Source organism: Periplaneta americana, chromosome 7 (assembly GCF_040183065.1).
Source record: "Periplaneta americana isolate PAMFEO1 chromosome 7, P.americana_PAMFEO1_priV1, whole genome shotgun sequence".
Classification (NCBI taxonomy): domain Eukaryota; kingdom Metazoa; phylum Arthropoda; class Insecta; order Blattodea; family Blattidae; genus Periplaneta; species Periplaneta americana.
In genome coordinates, this window is record NC_091123.1 from 41,111,414 (window position 1) to 41,139,084 (window position 27,671).

The 27,671-nt window shown below is 33.4% G+C and overlaps 1 protein-coding gene and 1 long non-coding RNA gene across 11 annotated transcripts in view; both read right to left on the reverse strand.

Moving 5' to 3' along the window:
• LOC138703064 (uncharacterized) overlaps window positions 1-11,833 on the reverse strand; it is a 33,627-nt gene extending 21,794 nt beyond the window's left edge. Inside the window, exons 1-3 of one of the 4 annotated variants that reach the window (XR_011332959.1) lie at window positions 10,183-11,833; window positions 9,923-10,032; window positions 551-674 (exon numbers count right to left, since the gene is read on the reverse strand). This is a non-coding gene — a long non-coding RNA (uncharacterized lncRNA). Of the gene's footprint in view, window positions 1-550; window positions 675-956; window positions 1,341-9,922; window positions 10,033-10,182 lie in introns of those variants that run through there. The other 3 variants (XR_011332962.1, XR_011332958.1, XR_011332961.1) reach the window with 3 other exon arrangements.
• A 1,367-nt stretch (window positions 11,834-13,200) lies between these two features.
• The window catches only part of Msp300 (Muscle-specific protein 300 kDa), a 1,097,375-nt gene continuing 1,082,904 nt past the window's right edge, over window positions 13,201-27,671 (reverse strand). For all 7 annotated transcript variants that reach the window (XM_069830616.1, XM_069830615.1, XM_069830612.1 and 4 more), the window contains 5 exons: window positions 26,659-26,859; window positions 24,217-24,351; window positions 20,740-21,093; window positions 18,711-18,772; window positions 13,201-14,807 (listed from right to left, as the gene is read on the reverse strand). In XM_069830616.1, the coding sequence (XP_069686717.1) occupies window positions 14,570-14,807; window positions 18,711-18,772; window positions 20,740-21,093; window positions 24,217-24,351; window positions 26,659-26,859 (990 nt within the window). In that variant the 3' untranslated portion in view covers window positions 13,201-14,569. The remainder of the gene's footprint in view (window positions 14,808-18,710; window positions 18,773-20,739; window positions 21,094-24,216; window positions 24,352-26,658; window positions 26,860-27,671) is intronic.

A 27,671-nucleotide genomic window follows, 5' to 3' on the forward strand; every position in this document is an offset into this window, starting at 1 on the left:
AGTATACTGACTTCAGTTCAGAAACAACAGGGGCAAGACATCATAAATCTTCTAAGACCATAGGAGGCCATGATAAAGCTTCTTACTTCTCAAAAGTATGCCTTAATCAGTAAACGGATTCCACTCGTACAATGTTGTTGTTAGCAATTAAATAAACTGGAGCCAAAGTACGGACCTGGGAAAACATTGAAAGAGCAACTGCTCTTCGAATTCGAAAAAAGGTTCCGGAAAATAGAATTGTGCCTTTTGTTGGCCTCATCTACACTTTCAAATCCTAGATTAGATCCTAAAGCACTGTCAACTGTAATGCGACATCTAAGAAATGAAATGTCTACTATCAAATCAAGTACCAATGCTATTTAGAGTTCACAATCCTCAGATGGTATTAATAATGCAAATGAAGAATTTGACCCTTTGGCAGCACCACAAAAATCTCGTGCATACTGGATATAAGAGGAATGCAAGATCAACTTCATTCTTTTATGCCAACTGCTTTAGCGAATTTGAAGCTGTACTCTAATCAACCTATGGGATAAAATCAAGTATCTACCTTAATCTGTGTCAGCTGGCAATGAAGTTGCCTTCGGAACGTTTGTTCTCAAACGCAGAGGAACTGCCACTCTGAAAGGAATTGTTTCACCTCAAAACGACCATCAAAATTTCATTTCTATGTTCTGAAATGGAAAGAGAAACAAGAATTTCATACCGGTATGACATTTGTTTATGGATAGGATTTCCATGGACAACCTAGTACTGACATTGTTTTCTTATTATATCTTTCACTGCATAAAAATTATATCCCTATCACCATCACCATTGGCGTTTGGAATGTTCGAATAACTTGCAATGGGAACTTACTATAAAAGGATTGTATCCAATCAATTGTGTAACATTCTAAGTACTATGCAAATCTAGCTTAAGTCCTTGTGAAATTATTTCAAGTACTGTTTACTTACATTTAAAAATTATTACGTTGTTAGGTAGAAGACCTCACTCCAGCAGTGTACTTGTAAATAAAATAGTACTAGAGCGCTTAGCACCAATTCACTCTTCTTTATTGCATCATTTAAGCTCACTTTACCTCCACCATAATTTTCATTTTGGTTAGGAACTAATTACATCATATTATGGCATTTAAAATATAAGTATTGTTTATCATTCCAATTTTACGTTTATGCTTTTCACTGTTATCATGTTAATGTCAATACCAATAAGGAATATCAGAATTTAAGTAAGTTTATTGTAAAAAAAAATGTACACTTGCAAATTACATTAGAAGGATGTCTATTACGAGATAGTGATATCAGTGTTGCCACCCCTGTTGGGGCAAAAGAAGTAGATGAGAACCCAAAAAAAGGACAAAAAAAAGTACAACTTGCAATACTGTAATGGGTATTGTTTTGTGCGTGGGAATGAGAGACAGAAGGGAAAATATGCCGCGTGATACTAAATGGCTGATAAATTCGCTTATGCTCATCTCATCATTCCTGAATGATGTTATGATTTCTTACAATAAAGCCCTGTTATTAACAAGTGAGCACTGACTGCTACAAACCAAACTCCATTGGATATTCCATAAATAATCTGAATGTTGTTGGCAAGCCTTTCCTTGCTCCTGCGAGTCAAGTGCGGGAATTTTTAAAACAGTGATGCAATAAAATTGATAACAATGAATAAATATTGCAACAATTACATCGTCACATGTACAGGAGAAGAATATCGTATGTTTTAAATCGAACATACCATAACAGCCTTGCGGTATTGTTTTGTATTTAACCTGTTAACAGTGCGTCTTGTATTACTCTTTTGATGACCACGAAACCAGCTGGCCCGGGTTCGAATCTCGGTCAGGGCAAGTTACCTGGTTTAGGTTTTTTCCGGGATTTTCCCGGAACGCAATATGAGCAAATGCTGGATAACTATCCCGGGACTCATTTCACCGGCATTATCACTTTAATTTCATTCAGACGCTAAATAATCAGATGTTGATACAGCGTCGTAAAATAATCCACTAAAAATCACTCTTTTGATATAAGATTGCAGACGCAAAATAATCTCAGATGTTGATACAGCGTCGTAAAATAACCTACTAAAAATATACCACTGTGCTCTGATAGAAAGTAAAACATTTCGACATTAGAAATGTAACACGATTCTCACCGCGTTTCTCGAATAACGATGAGTTTTGGCATATTAATTAAAATCTATTAGACATTCCATTTGAGCTTAGCTATAGTGATCGACGGTAGTCACGTAAGTCTTTTTTGCGTGATGATACGTAAACGACAAAAACAATTCTCAACTACGTCATACTCAAGCCATGCTTGCTTGGTACCGATATTTGTGCTAAAACGGTGTAAGTACATACCGTGGATAATTGGACCTGTCCCGAAATTTGTAATTATGAACCTACTTAAGCCTCATTTGATAGATATAATAATAAGAAATCATATTTATTCATTGAAAATATAATATAGAGTTATAATAATTTTTTTATGATAATATATTCCTAACTACCCGCAAGCGCACCCGTGACGCAATACTGCCGTATATATACGGCTGCAGAACCCCCATCCCTCGTGAAATACAAATATTGTATGCATGTGGTTGGCCTATATTCCACGTATCGATATTTGCGTCCCGGGCATATCTCACCCCCTTCGCCTTCTAACCCTAGTACACAATGAAAGACAGCAGGAGCAATGTTGCACCAGCAGTCCGAAGGCAGCAGATGCTGATAAAGCACCAGCAGCCCGAAGACGGTTGAAGCAATCAAGCCTCAGCAGTCTGGAGTGTACAGGAAGTGGAAGGAATAACACGACGGGGCCTATTTTGCACTTTTCAAATTTCAGAATGATTAATGCTTTACAATCTACATATTTCCTTTTTCAACAATTCTCACATGTTTACAATCACGCCGGGAGGGGGGGGGGAGACAAAAAAAACCTGACTTGGGAACCTTCTGTTCCCTATTACCCGTTGAACAGCAATTTGTATTTATTAACTGCAGTAGCCTACCCTTTACTGAACTCATATACGTACACAATAAGGTGAATCAACGAATTCTTACTTCATTACTCTTGACATAACAATGATTCAAATTACCATTTATATAACCACAATCGACAAAATTTTTACTTGTAAAAAATAATAATAATAATGATTTATTTAACCTGGCAGAGTTAAGGCCATACGGCCTTCTCTAACACTCAACCAGGAGTAAAAACTGCGTTATAGAAACACTACAAATTTACAAAGTACACACAAAACTGAATAAGATAATAATAATAAAATGTAAACAACAAGTAAGAAGAAATCAGACATAATATATAACATACAGAAAGAAAGAAAAAAGCATAATAAAATGTGAACAGCAGGTCAAAAATAAATGAGGCCTACAAAGTATAAAAAAATAAGAATTATTGATAATAATAATAATAATAATAATAAATAGAATAGTAATGATAATAATAATAATAATAAATAAAATAATAATAATAACAGGCCTAATAGCAATAATAATACTAATAGTAGTAATACAATAGTGCAGTACAAAGCATACAATGAATACAATATTTTTAAGTATACACAGTAAGGAAAATTATGTTTATATATAGCTCAACTTATCACATTAGAGATATACCATTATCGGAAAATATGAGAACAAAAATATAAAATAAGTTAAATATCACTAGAACATAAAAAAAAATTGTGAATACGTGGAAACATGCAATACAACACTTGTCATAATAGTAAGTTAGTTTGGCAACTCGTCATAAGATAATTTTCTAACTTGGATTTGAAAGATTTCAATGTTCGGCAGCCCTTGACTTCAGGCGGCAGAGAGTTCCAGTGACGAGAGGTAGCAACAGTGAAATATGAGGAATACAGAGATGATGTGTGAAGTGGAATTTCTAGCGTGTTATCGCGTTGTGATCGAGTATTAATATTATGATAGCGAGAGAGAGTATGAAAACGAGCGAATAAATAATAGGGGGATGAAGTGTGCATAATTCGATATAGGAGAGAAAGTGAGTGCAGATTTCTCCTCTCATGTAACCTAAGCCATGATAACTTCTCGAAAGAAGGTGAGATATGATCATAGTATCGAACATTACAAATGAAGCGGACGCACGCGTTATGAACACGCTGTAGTTTCTGGGCGGAATCAATCCTGAGATCACTGAACAAAACGTCGCAATAATCGAAGTGAGGTAGAATGAGTGTCTGTATCAGCGTCTGTTTTAATTTAGATGGATAATGATACAATCTTTTTAGTGAATGGAGAATAGAGAATGCCTTCTTACATGTATATTTAATATGCGTATCCCAACTAAGATTAGATTCGAAATGCACTCCGAGATTTTTTACGGTAGAGCTAAACGGGATGATTGTTTTATCCAGTTTCACAGGTGGAATATTCAGGTCGTTGACTTCAGGAATTAATCTACGGTTCGCGAACAGAATAGCCTGTGATTTACATGCGTTTAGGTTAAGCCCAAATTGTTGAGACCAGGAAGAGATGGAATCAAGATCTTCATTAAGACTATTAATGCTATCATTTAGTGCATCAGGACGCGCTGAAATATACAATTGAACGTCGTCTGCATATGAAGGAGATTTAGTATATTAGCTATTAGCTAAAAGTAGAAATGTAAAAAATGAGATCTGCTTCTAAAAAAAAAGTAGACTTGGCAACACAGCGATATTTATATTGATAATCGTTTGGTTACATGGATATATTTCGGTATTTAAATTATTTCATCCATCCCTAATTGACCTTAAGCTTCGCTTAAGTGTACTGACATACAGATATTCTTGTTATGACTTACATTACATTGCAAATTCTTCTTGTTTCTGATAACTATGGTCAGGTACTCTGCTATCTAAGTGCATCTGGCAAGTTTCAACCATCGTACAAAGTAAATTATTTTTCTTTTTTACTTTAGTCTAAGAGTACCGTGAAAAATACCAAGTTACGGGAAAATGTAAGAAAACGACACAGTACATATCTTAATTTTATTTATATGAAGATTTTCATATTCGGGTTACTAGTGACTCAAATTAATTTTGATGGAAAAATTACTTATTTTACTTTCAGAAATTTGGAAATATGGAAAAATTCGGGAAGCCTGGAAAACAGCATTGATTGTCCCAATTCATAAAAAGGGGGATACAAGTAAATGTGAAAATTATAGAGGGACTGCTTTACTACACAATTTGTATAAAATTGTATCCTGTATTTTATTAAACAGAATTAAACCATACATCTCAGAGAATAATAAGGATCATCAAGCAGGTTTCATACCAGGAAGATCAATATGTGATCAGATTTTCATTCTTCAACAACTTGTTTCTAAATCCTGGGAATTTGGAAAGGATTTACATTTGCTTTTTGTTGATTTTGAAAAAAACTTATGATACTGTGAGGAGAAAATATTTATGGTCAGTTTTGACAGAGTCTGGAATACCACAAAAATTAATACAATTAATAAAGGAATGCATGAATATTTCGAAATGTAAAATTAAAGTTGGAACTGTTATTTCAGATAGTTTTGAAGTTCAATCTGGAGTGAGACAGGGAGATAGTTTGTCACCCATACTTTTTAATTTTGTCTTAGAAAAGGCATTACAGAGACTTCGGAATGAAAATATTTCAATTTCATTGGGGAATGGTAAAATTAATTTATTAGCATATGCTGATGATATTGTCCTTCTAGGACAAACGCAAGATGAAATCAAGAAACTTTTTAGACTCTTAGTAGAAGAAACAAGAACAACAGGGTTAAAAATTAATTCTGCTAAAACTAAATACATGAATATATCACTTACCTCAAATAATAGAGGGTTACTTATAATAGATGATTGGGAGTTTCAAAAAGTTACTGAATTTAAATACTTAGGAAGTATAATTAATGAAACAGGCTTATTTGGGAAAGAAATTGAACATAGACTCATTACAGCAAATAAGTGTTATTACTCCCTTCATAAATTGCTTAGTTCCAAACTCCTTTCTAGATTATCAAAATTAAGATGCTATAAAACAATCATCCTACCAACTCTCCTTTATTGCTGCGAAACGTGGATATTAACAAAAAAAAAAAAAACAACAAAGTCCCTTTTCACTTTTGAGAACAAAATCTTGCGGAAGTTTTTTGGTCCAATTCAAGAAAATAACACATGGAGAATTTTGAACAACAGGGAACTAAGGGATATTTATAGATCCGGACATAATAGCCTTAATAAAAAGTCAAAGACTATGTTGGCTTGGACACGTTCTACAGCGTGATGAAGACTCTCTTCTACGAAAAGCTTTCGACTATTCTCTAAGATGTAAGAGACCTCTTGGTAGATCTCGTCTCCATTGGCAGGACAAAGTATATGATAATCTTTCTACAGTGGGAGGACGACAAAAAGTTGCAGCGAACAGAGATGAATGGTGATATATCGTGAATAAGGCTAAGAACCTCTTAGGTTTTGAAATGCCTTAAATTGATTGATTGATTTTCCCTCTATTACCCCTCCATTTTCTCATCTATTGTCCCCTCCACTTTTTCTCTATTCACCCTCTATTTTGTCCTCTATTATCTATTCAAATTTCTATTATCAATCTATTTTACCGTCTATTTTTCTTCAATATGCTATTTCCACTCTTTTTCTCTACACTTCGCACTATTATCCTCTCCACTTCTTCCTATATTTCCCCGTCTATTTCATAATTTTTTCTCTTTATTTTCTCCACTACGTGCCCTCTATTTCCTCCTACATAAGTTCATGCATATGTATATACACTTTTTGCTGGTTGAGTGGAAGAGAAGGCCTTACGGCCTTAACTCTGCCAGCTAAAATAAATCATTATTATTATTATTATTAACGTCCCTACTTGCTCCTCTATTTTCCTTACAATATCCCCTCCATTTTCTCCTCTATTATCACCTATACTTCCTCCTCCATTATTCCCTCTAAAGAGACATAATCAGTCATTCCACGAAAAGTGGGAATTGTAGTTAAAAATATAAAATTTAGAAAGAAGTATTATTTCATACTACAAATAGTTTAAAACACATTAAATTTTAAGGTTCCACCTTGATTTCCTCAATTTTATAGAGGTAAAAGAAGTTTTAGGCATCTTTCTTGTAGGTACTTTTCATGTACCCAACATTGATTCCAAAATATGTGGGTTGGGCACCCTATAGCATTCAATCTTATCAGCTGATATCAGCCATTTTTGTTTTAAAGCATGGCATAAAGATTGTAGTTTCTTGAACTGATTGTTACATTTTCAAGGTATGTACCAAATTATATTTAAATCTTAACTTATTTGAAATTCAGTTAACCAATGTAGCATCCGTTACATGAAAATTGTCTTTTTTTACTATAACATTGTAAGTATTATTAGAAACAAAACCACAGCTCATGAAAGTAATTATACAGTTCCAACATTGCCTTTACATATATTTTTGCATTTCTAAAGTGAATTAAAAACATAATGGACTGTAACGGATTCTACATGACAACCTGTTTTCTTTTTTTTACGATTTTAGGCCTAATTTTCTACAGAATCATGGCAGATCACAGTAAATACAATAATCGTATGGCTAAGCTGAAATTTAAGGCTAAGAAGAAAGAAGATAAAAAAAATGGACTGAATATCTGAAGAAAGATCGAGATAGAAATATTGGTGGATTAAACCTATTTTCAATCCGAAAAATTTTGACATATTCTTCAATTAATCATATAGGATGAATATTAGTACTATAAATATTGGAGAAAATATATTATTCATTTACTTTCTAATCTATTCAATACTAACTTTAACAATCATTACAATCGTTAGATCACATCAAATTTCATTTATTAATCAAACATTTTTAATAGGGAATGAAATATCCACAGTAAAAGTCCTAATATTCACCACTTTATTATCATTAGGGGGATTAAAGTAAAAGGGACCAATTAAAGGTAAGGCGTCAGTCAGATAGAATATTGGATGATATGCTAAAACGGGCAAAGAGAGAAGCAATGAGGAAATATAGAAAAAAGAAAGCAGAAGAAAATAAGACAATAGATGGGTCAAAACCAGAAAAGGCTTTTGGGTCTTACCAATGTACCAGCACTTTAAGAAAAGCTGTAAAAAAAGTACAAAATGTACTCAGGCCTACCACCGAGTCCTTCAAAGAAAAGGGCATGCTGTGTATGGCTCCCAAATGAGGAAGTGATATGTTGTGGTGAGATATTGCCAACTCCTGATTTCAAGACTCAAGGACGTAGAGTAATGCACGAGTTTCACAAAGACGTTAATGTTAATGAGAAATAAACTTGTAAATATTAATGAGACTGTAAATATAAATTAAAGATATTTTTAATGTATGGTATAAGTTTATAACAAATTTAAGTGATAAGTAATTTTTTTTCGGAGAAATTGTAGAAATATTCCCAACATTTGATTTCAGGACTCAACAGCACAGCTTAAATGTAAGAGTTTCTCAACGATGTTAATGTTATGATGAGAAGTAACCTTGAAAGTATTAATGAGACTAAAAACAGCTAATAATTCTTTATACACAAAAATAAAACTTTTTTTTAGTGTATGCTATATCTAACCAACAGTATTACATTGTTTTCCTATACATTTTTCCTTTAAACTTTATAATTTAATTCATTGTCAGAGTTCATTTATTTAATTTCAAATAGTAAATATTAAATTACTACACTTCAAAAATTAATTTTTTACTATCTTATACTTCATAAAAGATCCATAGCTACATATCAAAGTGACTTGTAGAATCCGTTACAATTGAATGTAGAATCCGTTACACTGTATAAAATTCATTAATAAATTACCTTTTTGTCATTTCTAAAAAATTCTTGTAAAGAAATGAAGTGCAATTCTTAATATATAAACAAGAAAGAGATGAATTTGTTAACCTCATCCTAGAACCTGAACTTTCAGTGAGAATAATGGTAAGTCATGAATTTAACAGAGAGGCGGTAGCATCCGTTACAGCAGCTAAAAACAGTCAGTCTCCCTTATAACTAAGAACTGTAAAACAACATTTTTCAGAATGAATGTTTGGCTTCCATATAATCAGAGAATTATAAAATATTTCGTAAAACTGAATTATTTTTTAGAAGAAAAGGGATTTAAGGTGTGAACATGTAGAATCCGTTACAAATGGATTGGCTGTAATAGAAGAGAGAATAGAGAAAATAACAGAGAATAAAATGGAGGAGAAAATAGAGGCAAAAGGAAGGAACAATATAACATAAAATACAGGGATATTAGAGATGAAAATAGAGGAAAAAAAAGAGGGAAACACACGACAAAATACAACACAGAGATAAATTTCAGATAAAATTAGAGGGAATTAGCGAGAATAAAGCAATAATAATTGGAAAATAGAGGAGAAAACAGAGGGTTAATAGAGACAAAATACAGGAGATAATCGGAATAAAGAAAAATACAGGAGAAACTACAGGGTGAAATACCTGCGAAATACAGAAAAAGTACAGGAGGAAAGAGAAGATATTAGGGAGGAAATAGAGAAGAAAATAAAGGAGGAAATACAGGATAAAATACAGAAGAAATTATAAGGGAAAATAGTGAACAAAATAGATAGAAAAACAAAGGAAAAATTAGAGACAAAATACAAGAGAAAAATAGAGGATGAATTACAGCGTCAAATAGAGAAGAAAATAGAAGGGAAAATTGACGGGATAATAAAGGAGAAAATAGAGGAATTCATATAGAGAAAATACACTAGTAAAGCAGGGAAAATGGAGGAGGAATTGAAGGGAAAATAGAGGGTATATATAATAAAGGAGGTATTACAGGAGTGATAGAGGGAAAGTAGAGGAGATAACATAGCGAAAACAGAGTTCAATATAGACCCTATCACATTATTTACTAATCTGTACTTACCAGTTTATGCATGTTTGCTGACAATGAATATGCTCCACAGTTGCCTTGTATTCCCTTCAGAAGACGGAGAGACTTTCAAAAACCCTATATGCCTATTACACCCCAAGGACCTGTAAATAGAAAATCATACGAAACATTGTTACTTCGCAATTATTCGGTGTTTCTTCATTTACCTAACCTAAAACGTACATGTTGACGCCTATGCCTAAATTGTTACTACATGTTTAACTAGTGTAATTATGGACTATTCCTTAACTAACCTGTCACAGATTCGTATTAGGCCTAATTATTCGTGTATTTTAAATGTGGACTCAATGACTGCATTATCTGTTCCATTTTTCCCATTGACACAACTTATACCTGTACAAATTCAGAGCAACATGTCAGCAGTTAATTCTTCGATTAAATCTCGAGATCTCGTTTTGAAATAACCACCGACTCGCTGCCCAACGAGATAAGAATCGATAAATGATCTTCCTTCAAGCGGGACATTTAAGCTGTGTTGTTTTACTGGTGAAGAGGCAATTAATTACCACTTTAATTAAAACAGATGAATGAACGAAGGTCTTGGTGCACCAAAAGAGGCCAACTACATAACACCATGATTAATAATAAAGAAATGATAGAATATCGATAGAAGAAACGGGAGTAACCTGCAAAAACCTACCACTAAACACCATCTTTGTCCACCACAAATTCCAGTTGGATTCGAAGCCAGGTTACCAGAGTGGAAAGCTGATGCTTTAGCTGTTTAACAGTGTGCCTAATTTCAAAATATTATTTATATGTAAGCTATTAAACACAGAATATATTTTCTTTATCATGATACAATGCAAGTTTACTATTTCTTTCACTTGATTATAGCTGCAAACATGTATTATTGAGTTGCTATCATTGGCGACTGGTGGCACACTTTGAGTTTAGGCCAATCACACTGTTCTCAAACTGTCAGAGTTCCAATACCATATGTTGTCGCATTTATCATTCATTATTTATATATTATAATGTGGTCCATGATAACAACACAATATAGTAATAAAAATCGGAAAATCGATGTGCTCATGAGGATGACAGTTGTGGGCTGTCGAGGGTTGCTGTAGGTATGTACAAACTTAACTTATAAACAAATATACAAATAACTAAGATCAGTATCCATCACTCTCCTAAGAAATCACCTCAGATAATAACTTTGTTCATGTATTAATTTGATTGTATATGTTTGTATCATTTGGCTGATGAATTGTATATGCTTTTAAAATGAATAGTAGTCTGTATAGTTCTACTGATGAATTGTATATGCTGTAAATTGAATAGTAGTCTGTATAGCTCAATTGTATAGTAGTCTGCATAGCTCAACTGATCAATTGTTTACGATTATAAATTGAATTAATCTACTTGATATTAATTGTACAAATTTGTAAAGCTTAATGAAAGTATGCGTGTAAATTTCAAGTAGTTTGCATGATATGTATTATCAATTTCTGTATATCATAACTGATTTAATTGTTTATGCCTTAAATTGAATTACCTTACTTGTTTTGTATTATACATATAGCTCAACTGATGAATGATCGTTTGCGTTTGTAAATTTAATAATATCACTGGCTATGTATTGTATATTTTTAGTAGAGCCATCAAAGTAACTCAGTCGGCAGACTCGCTGGGTTGCTGATCTGGAGCTGCGTTCCGGTTTGGGTTGGATCTCCCTTTGGTCTCATTGAATGGTTTCTTCCTCCAGCCGGATGGTCTATGGCGAGTCCTCGGCCTCACTTCACTTTACCCCTTTGGTCTGATTACCTGGTTGAGTTTTTTCCGAGCTTTTCCCCAACCAAAAGGCAAATGCCGGGTAATCTCTTGGCGAATCCTCGGACCTTACCTCATCTCACTACATCTCGCCAAAATATAGTAAAAAATTGCATAAAATTGTAGAAAATTACAAAATTGTAGAACTGTAAAAATAATGTAAAAATTGTAATTGTAATATTGTAAAATTTTGACTTGTTCCATTTCTCAAAGCATCATTGCTCATGTAAGATCTATGGAATACAATAAATAAATGAATGAATGATGAATGAGTAATTTATCTTCTTTTTTATTTAATCTGTGTTATTTATTCAATTGTTTTAGATATCTTTGTAAACTGAAATTTTATTATGTATCTTGTTATTATTCGTAGTTTTATTATTTCTTTAAAGAGCTTAAATATGTTAAAATTAAAGTTATTGTGTGTGTGTGTGTGTGTGTGTGTGTGTTTGTGTTTGAGTACCTAATGACGAACCTATAATCTGTAATAGATTGTACAGAAAAAAAAAAATAAATACAATACAATACAATGAGTTGGAATGGAAGTCTAAATACATGTAACTTTATACATATATCGGAAGGTAACCAAGTATGAGCCCTGATAAGTATCCATTTCGGCACTTAGGTGATGGGATAATTGATGAGAAAAAACAAAAAAGGTTGTAAGTTATTTTTGGCATTTTTATGCGGCTGTCAAAACAGACCCGATAACCTACAATCTAAATTCCAAGTGGAAGTAGGCCCTACTTAATGTTTGCAATTGCAGTTGTAACAAATAGGATCGGTATATGATTGGGATGAAGAAAAATGTCTCTCGTGAAAAATTACAACCTTTCTTGTATAAGGATATCGTCATAAATAGGAGCACATTAACCATACAGTCTCAAATTCAACATATTTATTCCTTGAAATGTAAATACCACACACCTGCTAAGCTCTTTCTTTATAAAAATACAACTACAAGATGCCACTGGTATAAAGCAGATAGTTATATAATGGAGCTATGAAATGAAATGGTTTGGGCACAGCATTTTAAATATAGAGTTTGTATTAATTGCAGCTTCTTTCTAAATGTACCAAACATGGTATTCATAATGAAGCTGTACAGAAGACTTCAGCTCAATGGGGAACTAATTAGGAAGTACAGAAAGATTAATATGCAATAGTCATGTTAAAACAGTGATGGGTAACATACAATTGTGGCTAAAAGTAACAGTCCATCAACTCTGAAAGGAGGCGAACATATGACAGATCGGTTTTTAACTTTTAATATGAACAAATATAATAGTATACTTGTATTATGTGTCATCTTCGTAAGCTTTTGAGTATGGTATTGGACAAGCATAAATGCTAGCTTCTTTCATTTGATATTCTTCACATAATAGCACCTTTCCATAGGCAATTATTATTTTTATTATACATTTTTTGCATGATTTTATAATCCTATACCTTCTTCAAAATCATGCCTGCCCGAATTTTAAATTAGGGCACCGTATTAAAAAAAATTGCTTAGCCACATTAAGCTATTCATAGCACCATTTTGAAATCAGGAAACTTTTCACCATTCTGCATCAACATAAATAACATTTCCATAAACTTTTAGAGTTAAAACATAAATCTACTTAACTTTAACAAAGAACCAATTTAATGATGTGAAAAGCATATGGTTTTTGATTATAAATGTGACTTGTAGAGTTACAAGGGCTGATATGTCCCATGTTGGAGAGCGTCCATGGGAGAAAAGCTTGTGACTCAACAAGGTTACACTACATACAGCAGTTCTAAACTCCAAGTGCGCCGAGTCCCTTGCATAACAGAGTGTTCCACTCCTCTGTCTTACAAGAGACCCTGTACGTGGAGTCCAGATTAAAAACCCATCTGCAAAACTACCTTCTTTCTTCATCTCTGTTATATAAACCTATAAAAAATTGAAACCTGTTTCACAAATTTCCCCTGATATACAGACAAGATAATGTTACTAAAAAGAAGGAATTTCACCATCTCTCAAATTTATACATTATACTTAAAAAATCTTTCTTGCGCGTCTTTTCATTTTTTTTTTAAGAATGTCGTATGTACATTTTCCTTACATTATATCATACCATTAATTTTATACAATATCACTCATATCCCTTCAGCGTTTGGATGGAAGAGCATCCCTACCACATTCACAGATTCAAAATATAAATTCACTGTTATGGAAAATTGTACGGCAGCTGAAAGAGGAAGATAAATCTTAAAACAAGGTTATAAATCTACTGGAAATCTCACTGTAACATAAATGCATACAGGAAATGGTTCATTACCAATTTTAAGTATTCTCTTACTTTCTTTACTCAACACAATCGTTTCGAGTCAAGAATTCCCTACACTTTATTTGACAGACATATTTAAGTACTCTTGTTATCTCTTCCTTTTGACAAGACAAGGAATGTCTATTCATGAGAATTTACAGAATCCCAGAACTACTAACATGACAAGTTATGTTCTTGAGAACGCTTAGTATGAGCAGATCTTCGTGATACACTTCAGATTATAAGAAGACTGATACCATGTTCTTTATCACTTGATAATTTACAAGTTTTATTCATATATATTTTATATACACAGAATTTTTTAATAGTGACATAGAGCAAAACATGTTGTTGTTAACTGAAACTTGTAATTTTTTGCCATTGCATGGCTTCTTCGTGGTAATAAAATTCCTCATTCTTTGATGGGTTACATTACATCGATTAGACTTATTTCCATTAGGAACTTGCATTCCTTTTGCCTGAGACTGTTTATAAATATATTTCACTTTGAATTTATCGTGGTGATCGTAAGTTTCCGGAACATTTACATTTATGTTGGAGGAGGTCCATTTCGGTACTGCAGCATGGGTTCGAGACTTCGAGCAAAGTTGTTCGTCAGCACACACGAGAAGTCTTCCTCTCCGGTTGGGACAAGAGATGCAACTCCTAGCAGGAGCAGCATCATTACTTGAATAGGTAGTGAGGCACGCACCACTCTGCCTAGGAACCGATAACCTCGAGCCAGGACTGATGTATCCACTTGATCTGGCTCGCAGCTCCCACTGTCACTGAACAATGAATACAGAGTCATGCAAATTGCAAACGAACAAAGAATTAACAATGCAGTTCCATACATCTGTTAGTAGGACAACATACGAGCTATACTCAATAAGAGGCGATGAAATAAAACTTTCATGACCCTAACATACCACCTAATTGTGATTACTAATTAATTATCTTATACCTTTTTGCTTATAATTATTAGGATTTGAGATAACACTCTCCTACATTTGATTTTTAACTTCATTCTGACATACGAGTACTTAAATTGTCTTTACAGTATCAAAATAACACTGTCACTACTCCTTTTGCAATAGACATCATGTGCTTTATAAAATATAATCCAAGCTTTACGTTTGAATTTTAGACTAAACTAAATTATGCTATGATATACTAGGTCGTTCAGGAAGAAAGGTCATAACTAGGGGGCGGATGTTGATGAAAAGTCATTTTCCTATTCTTCACATTACAACGATGCCTATGAAGAAATCCTTTCTATGTTAATATCAACGTAAAAAAATAATTTCTTATATCGCATTTTATGCTTTTTTTACGTTTTTGAACTAATAGGTCATTTTTATATTTTTTTCGGCATTTTTGGTAATTTTTAATACTTTGAAGAACCTTTACATCATTTAGAATGCATTTTACTTTCTTCTTTACAGATAGATCTAGTAAATCATTTTCTAACCAAATAGGTCAGTAGTAATTACCTACTGAATAAGTGAATAACAGTGAAGTTTGAATTTTATAGTTTGGAACAGACTCTGAAGTCCATCCCTCATTCCACTGAAGACTTCACCTCACACAACGGAAGTAATATAAAATGCTTGACAACAGCTTAATTTAAGTGAGGGCTTTCACCGACCATATCTGATTGAAACACATTGTAAACCCTCATTAAAATCCATAGTTTTTCCTTAAAACCTTCATTATATTGTATGTTCTTTTCCTTTATCTTAGCTAAATTCCAGGAAGTTGACTCCTCTCTCCGAGATTTGCAGGGCAGTCATTGAAACATCATCATCATCATCATCATTGGCATTACGGCCCTTATAGTTTAGCCTTAGCCTCCCTCAGAACATCCGACCAATCACTCCTGTCTAATGCTCGTGTTCTCCATCTTCTAATTCCAACTTTTGTTAGGTCAGCCTGAACGTCATCCAGCCATCTCAATTTAGGTCGTCCGACTTTCCTTCTTCCTACCGGTAATGCATCTAGTAGAGCTTTGGGTGTGCGATTGTTCTCCATCCTGGCTACATGTCCCAGCCACTCTAACCTTCTGAGTTTTATGTCAACAACAATGTTGTTATCTTTATATAATTCATATAACTCAGCATTTTTTTTAATTCGCCAAAACCCTTGCTCATAAGTAGGCCCAAAGATTTTCCGTAATACTTTCCGTTCCCAGGCATTTAAGATCTTAATTGCCCTTTCAGATAGAGTCCAGGTTTCACTTCCATATACTACTATTGGTTTAATAATAGTTTTATATATTCTTATTTTAGCTTTTCTTGAGATACACCTAGACTTCATAGTTTTATTCAATGCCCAAAGACCTCGATTCCCAGCTGCAATCTTCTCTTTTATATCAGTCATAACATCATTATTGTCTTTCACCATGGAACCCAGATACTTAAAACAGGAAACTCTATCAAAATCAGTATCATTTAAATTAATCTTATTAGAATTGTCATTATTCATATTATACATGTATTTAGTTTTATCATTGTTAATTTCCAGACCGGCTTTGATTGCTTCAGCTTCTATTTGTTTGAGTATTTCATCCATTGTACTTACATTGCGTGATAAGATAACAATATCGTCTGCATATGCCATATATTGTGCCGTTCTATTGATGATTGTACCTCCTGGGTTTATGGTTATCAGTCATTGAAACAAGGCGACTAATTTTTAAGAGGTTGTGGTGCGAGTACGGTGAATAATATTTAAATGTCATTTTCTTTTAATTTCATGTCATTTTTCCATTAGTTTAAGAGCATTTTAATGATCATTTTAAGTAGATTTTTAGGTCATCAACATCCGCCCCCTAACTCATAACTTTACAATAAGAATTTTGAAGCCATTTTGATTAAAAAATGTTCATATGAACATGGCTTTGATTTCGGTTACAGAACTATGACTGCCTGATTATTAAGAAGAAATTCTTGTTAGCGGTTCTCTGCTTCTGTTACTATAATTCACGTTTAGAGACTGATAGCCAGAGAAATTACACATACATACAGAATATTCTTGATGTAGGAGCCGAAAGTTACAGTAGAGTTACAAAAGTACCACCTTATACTTCAATACACGAATCATTAGGATTGTTTGAGCAAGCAAGTTTTTCATGACTGTTCCTAAATGTGTGTTGTGGTGTCTGAAATGCAATTAAGTAGTGTATCTCTTATTTCCACTATTCTGTGGTAGACCAGGCAACTGACGTTCGATCAATATCATGATAAAAGAAATAATATGCTGGTGGGTAATTCATAATGGTGGTTGCATTTATCTCTACCAAATAGATACAACTGCTAAACCGTTGTAACTGGACCCAAGCTGTTAGGAACTTTTTTACTCAAAATGGTTTCAAAAATAATTACCGAACTTAAAAGACCTTTCTTCGTGAATCAATAGTGCCATATTTACCCGCGTAATGGACGCACCCAAATTTTTCGACTTAAAATTAAAAAAGAAAGAAAAATCCCCACACAATAGACGCATAGAGGAATGTGAATCTATGATAAATGATAGCAGTGATGCTGAATCTGATAGAGAATGAGGTAAGGCTAGTGTTAATAATAACAATAAAGTGTCTTGTCTTATTGTCGCTGTATTCATTGTTACAAGTTATCATCTGTTTATACAACTATTGCTAACTATCGATTGTTTTAAGTGCAACACAATTAGTCGTTATGTATTCCATCGATTATTTCAGCATTCGAGCTGGTGCATCTTTAATACGTGTTTTTTTCACTAACATTTTTTCCTCGCATAATGGACGAACCCTACTTTTCTGTTATAAAAATCGAAAAAATAGTGCGTCTATTACGCGGATAAATACGGTAAGTATAATTTCTATTTAACATTAAGTTCCGTTCCATAATAACAACTTCAAATTGTCATTCAAGCTTTTTATAGAATACGATGATGTATAATATCGTGGACTTACTGGAAAAAAATTGGCAGATGTACAGGAAAGCAATAACACTTACAAATTTATTCCAGTAAGCCCATCATATCATATAACATGTTTGTTTAGAATTAAATAGCGATACTGAATGAAGAACTGAGCTGCTTATCTTTATTTTTAGAGCGTAAAAAGCGAAGAACTGCAGTTTACTGAAATAATGCAATAGCATGAACAATATTCCTTTATCCACATGTTTCTTCTATCAAGACTTATTTGCGTTGTGTTCAACTTAAAACACTGAGGCGACCTATAAATAATCCATTCCTTACTACAAAATGCATACAATATGTTGTCCTCTGTTCATTAATATTATATGTGAAATATTATTGTAGCAATACTAAACAAAAAATCATAAGTATAAAATTAAAGACTGCACTGTTAATACTTTGTCATATCATGCTACGTCTTACTTTATTTATATGAAGAATGTAATTTGAACTTTAATTAAATTATTTTAAAGTTATAAAAAAATTAAGAAAGGCTTATTAATTTAACTCAACATCTTCCATATTAAATTATACGATTTTAAATATGTATATAGTTAAAGCAATTTTTTAATAAAACAATTTAATTTATAGAATTAGTAACAAGTAATACTATGTAAAGATAATACTGTGCAGTGAAGTACTTACAACTTTCCAATTAGTCCATGCTCTATAGAAAAAATTGGAATCAATAACAAATTAATATAAAAATAAAGTAATAAAACAATATTTACTTGTATTGATGATCTGAATGGACCGATCCTTCGAAATGGCCAGGAGCAGCTTGTTCCAGAAGCTGGGGACAAAGGGCCAGGAAATGGGAATGAGAAATCAAACATTGGCAGTGCCATCAAAATACATCTACACTCAGCTACAAATTCTAATATCCTGCAAATTAATGCCAAATATGCATACATTGTGTGATCTACAGAAATGTGCATTGCATTTGCGTGGATGATAGAAATTCAATAGTTATTTTAAAAAGTTCTACTCGAGCTTTCTACATTACTTTGAAATAACACCTCAGCAAATTTGCATGCAGCGAAGAATAAATAGTTAAGTTATTATCAGTCTGTGCCACACATTATATAAAATAGGGACGACAGATAAAAGACACTCAGTATTTGAAATGCTGTTAGTTTAATCATGTAATTACATTAAAAGAAATGACAGTAGAAAATTGCACTATTATGTTCCAAAGAATTTGCTTCCTACATGAGTCATAGAGTTATATCAGTCTGAAATAATTATGTTCCTTTTAAATTACAACAAGTTACTGTATAATATATCATATATGGTCATGGAAGTGAAAAATACTGTATACTGTATTAGAGTAGACATCATGCGAATATAGTTACAAACCAACTACTATAGTCGCGATGCTGTTATTCCCGGCATGACTCCTCCTCTTTGCTTACGTCTTAGGAAGTGAAGGCTCTATAAAGTCTAGGTAGGTAATATCGTTCGCCATTTTTGTTCTTTCTTTGCCGAGCTACCATACGAGGAATCTATTTGTCGCACCATTAAACATTATCATGTCATAGCTCCTAATGATAATAAATCAAACGCACTGCAATTCAGCAAATAATTGAGTGGAAAATAACGTCTTCGTGTGCTTTCTGCGAACGTCAACGAAAGAGCCAAAATGGCGGGCGATTATATTAAATATTTATCGAGCCTTAAGAAATAAATAACGTCTTCCTCAGCGAATCACAAGACGCACATGTTTAAATGTAGCTGATCTGCAACGCAATTGGCTGCTGGAAATTAGAGTGACGGGACTATAGTTATAATTCTTAAATTGTTCGTTGTAGCAGTGACAGAGGAGTAAGAGACGAAGACTCTTGTGACATATATCAAAATTGGCACGTAGCAACATTAGCTGATCAGATGATGTCATGTTTATTGTTTAGATAGTCACTGACACAAAAATAAAAGCTTCATCCCTTACTTGAAACCTGGTATCCTATGTATCTTATGCTTGAGGGCTAAGAGACGTATTGCTAATTAATGTAGCAAATTCTTGTAGCTTTAAGATTGTTTTCTATTTAATTACACTTTCTATGTGCGTGTAAAAACTACCCTGATGCATGAGGGATTTTTTTAGATTTTAAATCGATGGAGGAATACCCAAAACAATAAAACTATTTACATTGCAAAACAGAAATGGAAAATTATTCGAAAGCTCTAAAATATTAAACTGAGATGTGTATATAAGTTTTTAATATTTTGGTCTCTAATTCATAAGTTAGAGCAATTAGAGCTGAAAAATGATTTACTTTATTCGAATTTCTCTATTATATTATTATCCACAATCATTATGATTCTTGCAACAATAACAAAGAAATCAACTGAAGACGTGAAAAAAACATCACTTTCCCAATGCAGTTTTGATCCTAAAAGACTTCCTATCAAGTAGCTCTATTAGTTAGCCACTGTAAGAACTTTGAGACTACCGGTACCTTCTGAGTTACTGATTTATTGCAATTATGAATGAACTAACACCCTTCCTGTTGGAATTTCTTTAAAATCATTATTTTCTTTGTATATCTCGCAACTTAGATTCTTCAAATCTGTCCCTGTCATTTGGAGCAATGAACTTCGACTTACAGATGCCTTTCACCTCATAAACGGAATTCTTCACTCTTCCAGACCAACAAAGTCCAAGAGAGAATAATGAGACAGCATTGTTTTCAAGTACTGAGTTTCTCCTAACATTATCCATCCCATTATAAAAGCCACCCCAAAATTTAATATAATTACCTCTTGCGAGAGACTCATTAGTGAAGCTGTTGCTGTGCTTCGTCCACTAACATGGGATGTGCTGATGGACATTCCTAGCTCAGACGGGTCTCGACCTAGGACTGCTCCCAATTTCAGTATATAGACACCGGTAAGACGGCGCAGGGATTGCAACTTCAGTCGCAGTTCTGTGAGCCTTGACCACACGTGATGGGCTCCCTCTGGACTCTCGGACTGCCTGAGGAGCTGATCGGCTGTTTCTTGCAGTGACATGGCATTTGATTCACGACTTTCGGTTTGTCTAAGCAGTTGATCAGCTGCCTCTTGCAGAGACATAACTCTTGGTTCACATCTCTCTAGGTCGCTTCTTAGTTCCTATTAACAACATGACACATACACAATTAATTAGGCCTATACTTCAGTGAGATATATAGAAAATTAATATTAATACATGGGAAGTGAAAGGACTTCTTTTTGGCTCTAGGGGAACTTCATTTAAGTTAACCAAAACCATTCTCCTTTCGGTGAATCTTTACTACTTTACAGCCAGTATAGGAAATTAAAAACAAACACTGAAAATACCTTAGTTTTGTACTGTGGAGTAGTAGAAACTCGATGTGATCACTGGGAGAGCTGTGGTCCCACCCTACCCTCCCTAAATACGTTCCTTACTTATATAGGAAAATCGTCATACTTGAAGGAAGACGGCGGCCATATTCCATCGTTGTGACGTTATTTGAGGTGGAGTGGGAGAATGATTGCAATGTCGCCAACTGTGGCAATCATTCATATTACCTTACACACCTAAAAAAAACCTAATCTAACCTAACCTAACGTGCTACACACCTATTGTAACATTCCTAACGTTTAGCACACCTGTTGTAACATTCCTCAGTTTCATTTTGTTTGCCGATATTGGCATCCCTGCTACGCTATAGCCTGGCGTCTGCTAGAACTCAAGAGTCATCTAATGGAAGTGAAGTGAAACTGCTATTCTGTTAATTACATTTCCGAAGTTGTTTCTGTGTTAGCTGCAAGAATTATTGTGTCATTGTAGTGATAATTGCATTTATATTGTACAATAAAAATTGAAATGTGTCGTGGCTGAGATAAAAGTGTTGTAAATTGATTTCCAGCACCACAATCCCAGTGATAAACGTGTAAATATTCGTTAGGAATCCGTTGGAAGTGGCTGTAGAGTAATAAAGATTGACCCTCCTTTCTCTTAAATTTTCTAATGAGGACATTAACAAAGTTTGTCTAATAGCATTGAGAGATTCATTATCCATTTTACACAATTACTTTTATAACACTTCGTAATATACATATATTTTTTTTTACTTCATTTCATTACTCTTCATTGTACTTTCATCTCAAGTTTCTTCGAAATCAAATTGTATTTTATTTTTTAATTTATTATTGTTCCATATTCTCTCCGCAAATCATATTGTATTTTATTTTTAATTTAACCTCTGTTTTGTATTCTGGATCCTAGTGGTCAGCCGTAGATGTAAGCCAGATGTCCCAAATTGTGGAAGCAATCGAACAAAACTCTTAAGATTCATTCATATTACGATCCTTGTTCAGAACAAATGTTCAAAACAATGTAATGTATTTGTAATGAATTAGGAATCCCAATTAGAGACAATTTATATTCTCACCACATATTATTCGCTGACAATCAGGTAATAATGGCATAAGATAGTGAGGACGCAAAATACATGAGTAGAAAAGTATTAGAAGAATACTAATAATGAGGGTTGAAAATAAATTGAGGAATGTTTTTCAAAACTCGATAGAGGACAAATTTTGAGAAAGTTACATATAGGACCGATATGTTTCTTGTGGCACTAATCAGTCTGTGAAGTCAGATTTTGCATATTTCGATATTTGGCTTGTCTATAGAATAGAGAATAACGAGCTTTTTTTTTTTAAACTCGATACAAATATGTACTCTGTCTATTTATCTCATGCAGTACTTTAAGGTTTTCCTTGTACTGATGTGAAGAACAAATAATTATGATAGGTTAGTGCATCACATATCAAAACACATCATTAGTGGATGACATATCATACACCCATTGCAGGCATGGTTTCAACAGTCACGTATCCAACTACTTTCCTTCAAGTAATGCAGTGGGAAACACAACACTCCTAATCATATCTTTCATTTGTATTTTGTATGCACGTGTGCGAGAAAGCATTGAATGATTTTATATCTGAATCATTTCTCTACATTTGTGTCGCAAGTGTTACAGAATAAGCCATTTGTGTCACAAGTGTTACAGAATAAGCCAGTCTTTCACAAGCATAAGCTAGACATGGATAATAGTGAGTTCGATTCTCCAGTGACTGAATCTGAGAGTGGCAGAAAAAATAGCAAAAACGTCTTCTTAAAGCTAAGAGAACTGATTAAAAAATCGCCCATAAAATGTGCTCATGGATTTCAAGATTGTTCACTCATCTCAAAGAGGGAGAGCAGTAAAGAATGCAAAGTGACCAAGGAAAAGAAAGCCTTGAGAAACTCAAGTAATTTTTGAAATGCTAGAAGAAACAAAAGAATTTTATGAAGGTGTCCTCGGAGACAGCCAAGATGTCAAAATAAGTATATGCTTAATATTAGGTACTTTAATCACTTTGTACTCTATGAATTTTGATATTGATTTATTCACTTTGTGTTTCTACCTATGTTATCACTTCATTCATTTAATAATGTATAAAGTTAAATCATAATAAAATATTACAGAATTTTATGAAGATGTCCTCAGACACTGCTAAGATGTCAAAATAAGTGTTTAAATTTGGCGTTACTTCAGTCAGCTTTTATTATTATGTCATTAATGTAATAATGTAAAGCTAAGTCACAATAAATTGTTACACAATGGACTCAAAATAAAGAAAAAATTAAACAGAAATTATATAACAAAAATATAAATAACCTTAAAACGATCATTAAAAACCAACAGAGTTCGAGTCCTTACACACTTTCAGATATTACGCAACAAGTACTTCTGTTTTTCTTGTTTTAATCATTCTGTCATTGCTCCTTTGCCGTCTTATCATTAACTTATCATCTCTGAATAGCAAAGTACGTAATTCTAACGATGCATTAAATAAAAAGTTACAAGAGACTGTCCAACTTCACTTCCTTTACGAAACTCTATTCCCTCAAGTTAAAAGCCATCAGCCAGCTCTCTTGTTAAGGAATAACTTAAATTCGATTAACAGGCCGAATTATAACAAACAGTAGACTGATGGCTTGCAAAGACAACGATTATGGTATTTTAAGAAATATACTATTCAGAAGTCAGAATGGTTTTTCTGAATCTTAGGTTAGGTCTCATAACTGTCATAACATAAGAAACATATTACTGGAAGTAAATCCTATCAGAAAAGGTACATTGAGGAAATTATTTTGTTAAAAAAATAGCCCTGTATATGTTGAATGTCTGTTTATAACAAAATCAAATTTTAAGATGAGAAAGTCTTGACACTTACCCTAAATTTATTATACTTCGCTTCTATAATATCTCGTTCATCTGTGAGGTCAACAGGTTCAACCTGTCGAATTACATTTTCAGTCTTCTCGAGCCATTCGACCAATTCTTCGATTATCTTATGGAATTCCCGATTCTGAAAGAAAATTTACATTTTTAGTTTAGCAAAAATAATACACAGATATAGTCCTTCAACTGGAACATTCAAATTACAAATAACATATTTTTAATTAACTTTATGTTCTTGAAACACACCATTATAGTTTCAAGACAGGAACATATCTATTGCATGTGGAACTATGGAAATAACAATTCGTTTTATGAATTTATTTTACTATGCATTAGACTCATCATGCCATGTTTGCAGTTTTCTTGGGAAAAATAAATGCAGTAGCTCCCATTACTCTCTCTTTCGCATCTGAAAATATCCCAGGGGCTCCAGTGTGGAGGTAAGGAGAGTGGGTTTGAAAAATTACGCGCTATACCCTTTACCAAAATTCATCACAAGGATTAAATATCAGTTCTAACAAGGTTTCTGACCTGATCAGAGACCAGAAAATCCCAATTAGCCTTAATGAGATACCAGAAAAGTGGACAGCTTCAAATACTTGGGGTGTATTATAAGTAGTAAAATGAGCTGCTGTCAAGAAGTCAAAAGGAGGATACCAATGGCCAAGAAAGCTTTTAATAGAGAATGAAGCATTTTCTGCGAACCTCTGGAAAAATAAATGAAGAAGATACTAGTTAAGTGCTTTGTGTGAAGTGTGACACTGTATGGAGCAGAAACATGGACATTATGACGAAGTGAACAGAAACGACAGAAAGCATTTTGAAATGTGGATATGGAGAAGAATGGAGCATGTAAAAATGGACAGACAAAATAAGAAATGAAGCTTTAGTAGAAAGAGGGGGGTGAAGAAAGAATAATGTTGAAACTGATCAGGAAGAGAAAAAGAAACACTGGCTAAGAAGAAACTGCCTACTAAAAGGTGCACTAGAAGGATCGGTGAATGGGAAAAAAGTTCAGAACAGAAGAAGATATCAGATGATAGATATTAAGGTACTGTATTATATGAATCATATACATAGACGAAGAGGAAGGTGCAAAAAATGGAAGACTGAAGAATGCTGGATTTGTAGTGAATGGCCTGCCCTTGGACAGGAAACTACGAACGAATGAATGAATGAATGAATGAATGAATGAATGAATGAATTAATTAATTAATTAATGTGCATTGTGTACGATACAGGTACTGTAGGATTGAAATTTCTTATCTTTCATACACATAGGCCATGTATACATATCTCCTCAGTTATTCACAAAATATGAATGAGCTGGAACGTAATTTAATGACACTTCTGACACTTAGTTGTTATAACTTAATTTCATCTGGATTCTAATAATTTTAAAATATTAATCAATAACTGAATATAAAAATTAGCAGGTTCTCTAAATGAAATTAAGGTATTTTCCTAGTACCCAGTACTCGTTACTTATGTCACTTTTGGCCTAACTAATGTGACTGTCATGGTAACGTATGATGTGATAATACTACAACAGGGGTTTTTTTAAGGGGCGGAGCCCCCTAAAACAAGAAAGAACACATTATAAAATGTAACCCGTACCTTCAACTCAAATTTGATGGACCGGTTAATTACTATAAATTAATTGCATGAAGGTTTGGGGGCCAAGTCCCCAAGGGGGTTTTAGGGGGCCTAAAGAAAGAAAGAAAGAAAGAAAGAAAGAACACATCATAAAATATAAGTCGGGGTGTTAGGCACTGAAAAATGCCTTTTGGAAAGCATGGTGATGCGCATTTGACAAACGCAGTGTACGTACTTGCTAATAATCCCTTTTTATTTGTTGTTATTTACGTAAAAACGATGCACCAAAAAATAATAATAATTTCGTACTCACTCCATTTCCTATATTCACATTTCTTTTTCAGTGATTTATTAAAGAATGTACCGGTATTTAAAAGACTAATTTAGAAACATGTTACATAAATCATCCTTGTGCCAAAAGAGAATGCTCCCTGGACCAAATTGTCGTATTTTGCAGTGGTCGTCAGTACTCGCTGAAATGGGTAATAATATAATATAATTATGTTGTACGTAGCAAGATCGGTTATTCAATTGATAGGATATTTTATGAGGTTGCCACGACTGAGATATCTATTGTCAACTGCTTTTGTATGTCAGAAAGCCTTGACTGACGGGTATATAAGGACTAGCGCTCTTAGGGGCAGAGGTCGGGGTTTAGGATGGCCCACAAGCAACAAGTTATACTAAATATGTTTAGGATTGGGCCACTGTGTAAACATAAAAACGACCTATGTAACGAGTACTGGGTACTAAGAAATTACCGAAATTAACTTCGAACATACAAATGTATGCAACATATATTTACCACTTCAATGCACTAAAAATGGTTGACAATTACCTCCATGAGTGCGGTTTGTAATTTTGTTTGCCACAAAGCAGCAGCACGACAGACAGCATCCCATCTACTATTAGTAGTCGCAAGCCGAGCACGCAATTCGTCTGCTCTTTCCACATCTTCCGTGTGATCAGCTAGGTGAAAACCCACTATATTCAATGAACTGACGATGTTCTTGTGGCTGTCCAAATCCATAAGGAACTCCTGTATTTGAAAATGATACAATATTAGATGCACACTTTCTTTTAATGGTACACAATTTTAAACAGGTTTCTACATTAATTTTTGAGAATTACCTTTTTCAAAACTTAATACATACACATGACAACTCCTGTCTGTTTTCCTCTCGGATTAATGTGAGGGAATGATTAAGAAATATGACAGAAATTATTCTGAATAAATTATGTCGCAAAATATGGATGATATCCATTCAATAAAATAGTTAACATTCAGATGCACATCCTATCAACAATAAGCATTTTTAAGCACAAAAATTGAATACGAAAATCTCCTAAAATGTCCACCTTTACAGATTCACAATTCTTTCATTAATTTAATAACAACAGAAAAATATAAACTCTGATAAATTTTGAAAAAAAAAAAAAAAAAAAAAAAAAAAGAAGACGAAGAAGACTAAAATGGCTCTCATTATTCTATATCCAAAAGAAACAAAATATGTTATTATTATCTTAAGACTTTAAAAACTTATATCATCGCTGCCCCTTCAAATTCCGCTACCAGTATGTGTTTTTAAAAAGATTTTGCAGAAAAAATAAGAAAAGGCTTTATCACTTTTAATTCCCTTCATTTTCAAAGCTACTTTCGGCATAATTTTATAATTTAGCATGTAATCATTGAAATTAAACCAAACGTAGCTTTGAAAATCAAGGAAATTATAAGTGACAAAGCCTTTTTTTTTTTTTTCTGCAACATCTTTTTAAAAACACATAGCCGATTTTGGAGGCACAGCAACGATATATGAATATGTTCTATGCATAAGTAATTAATTATACTAG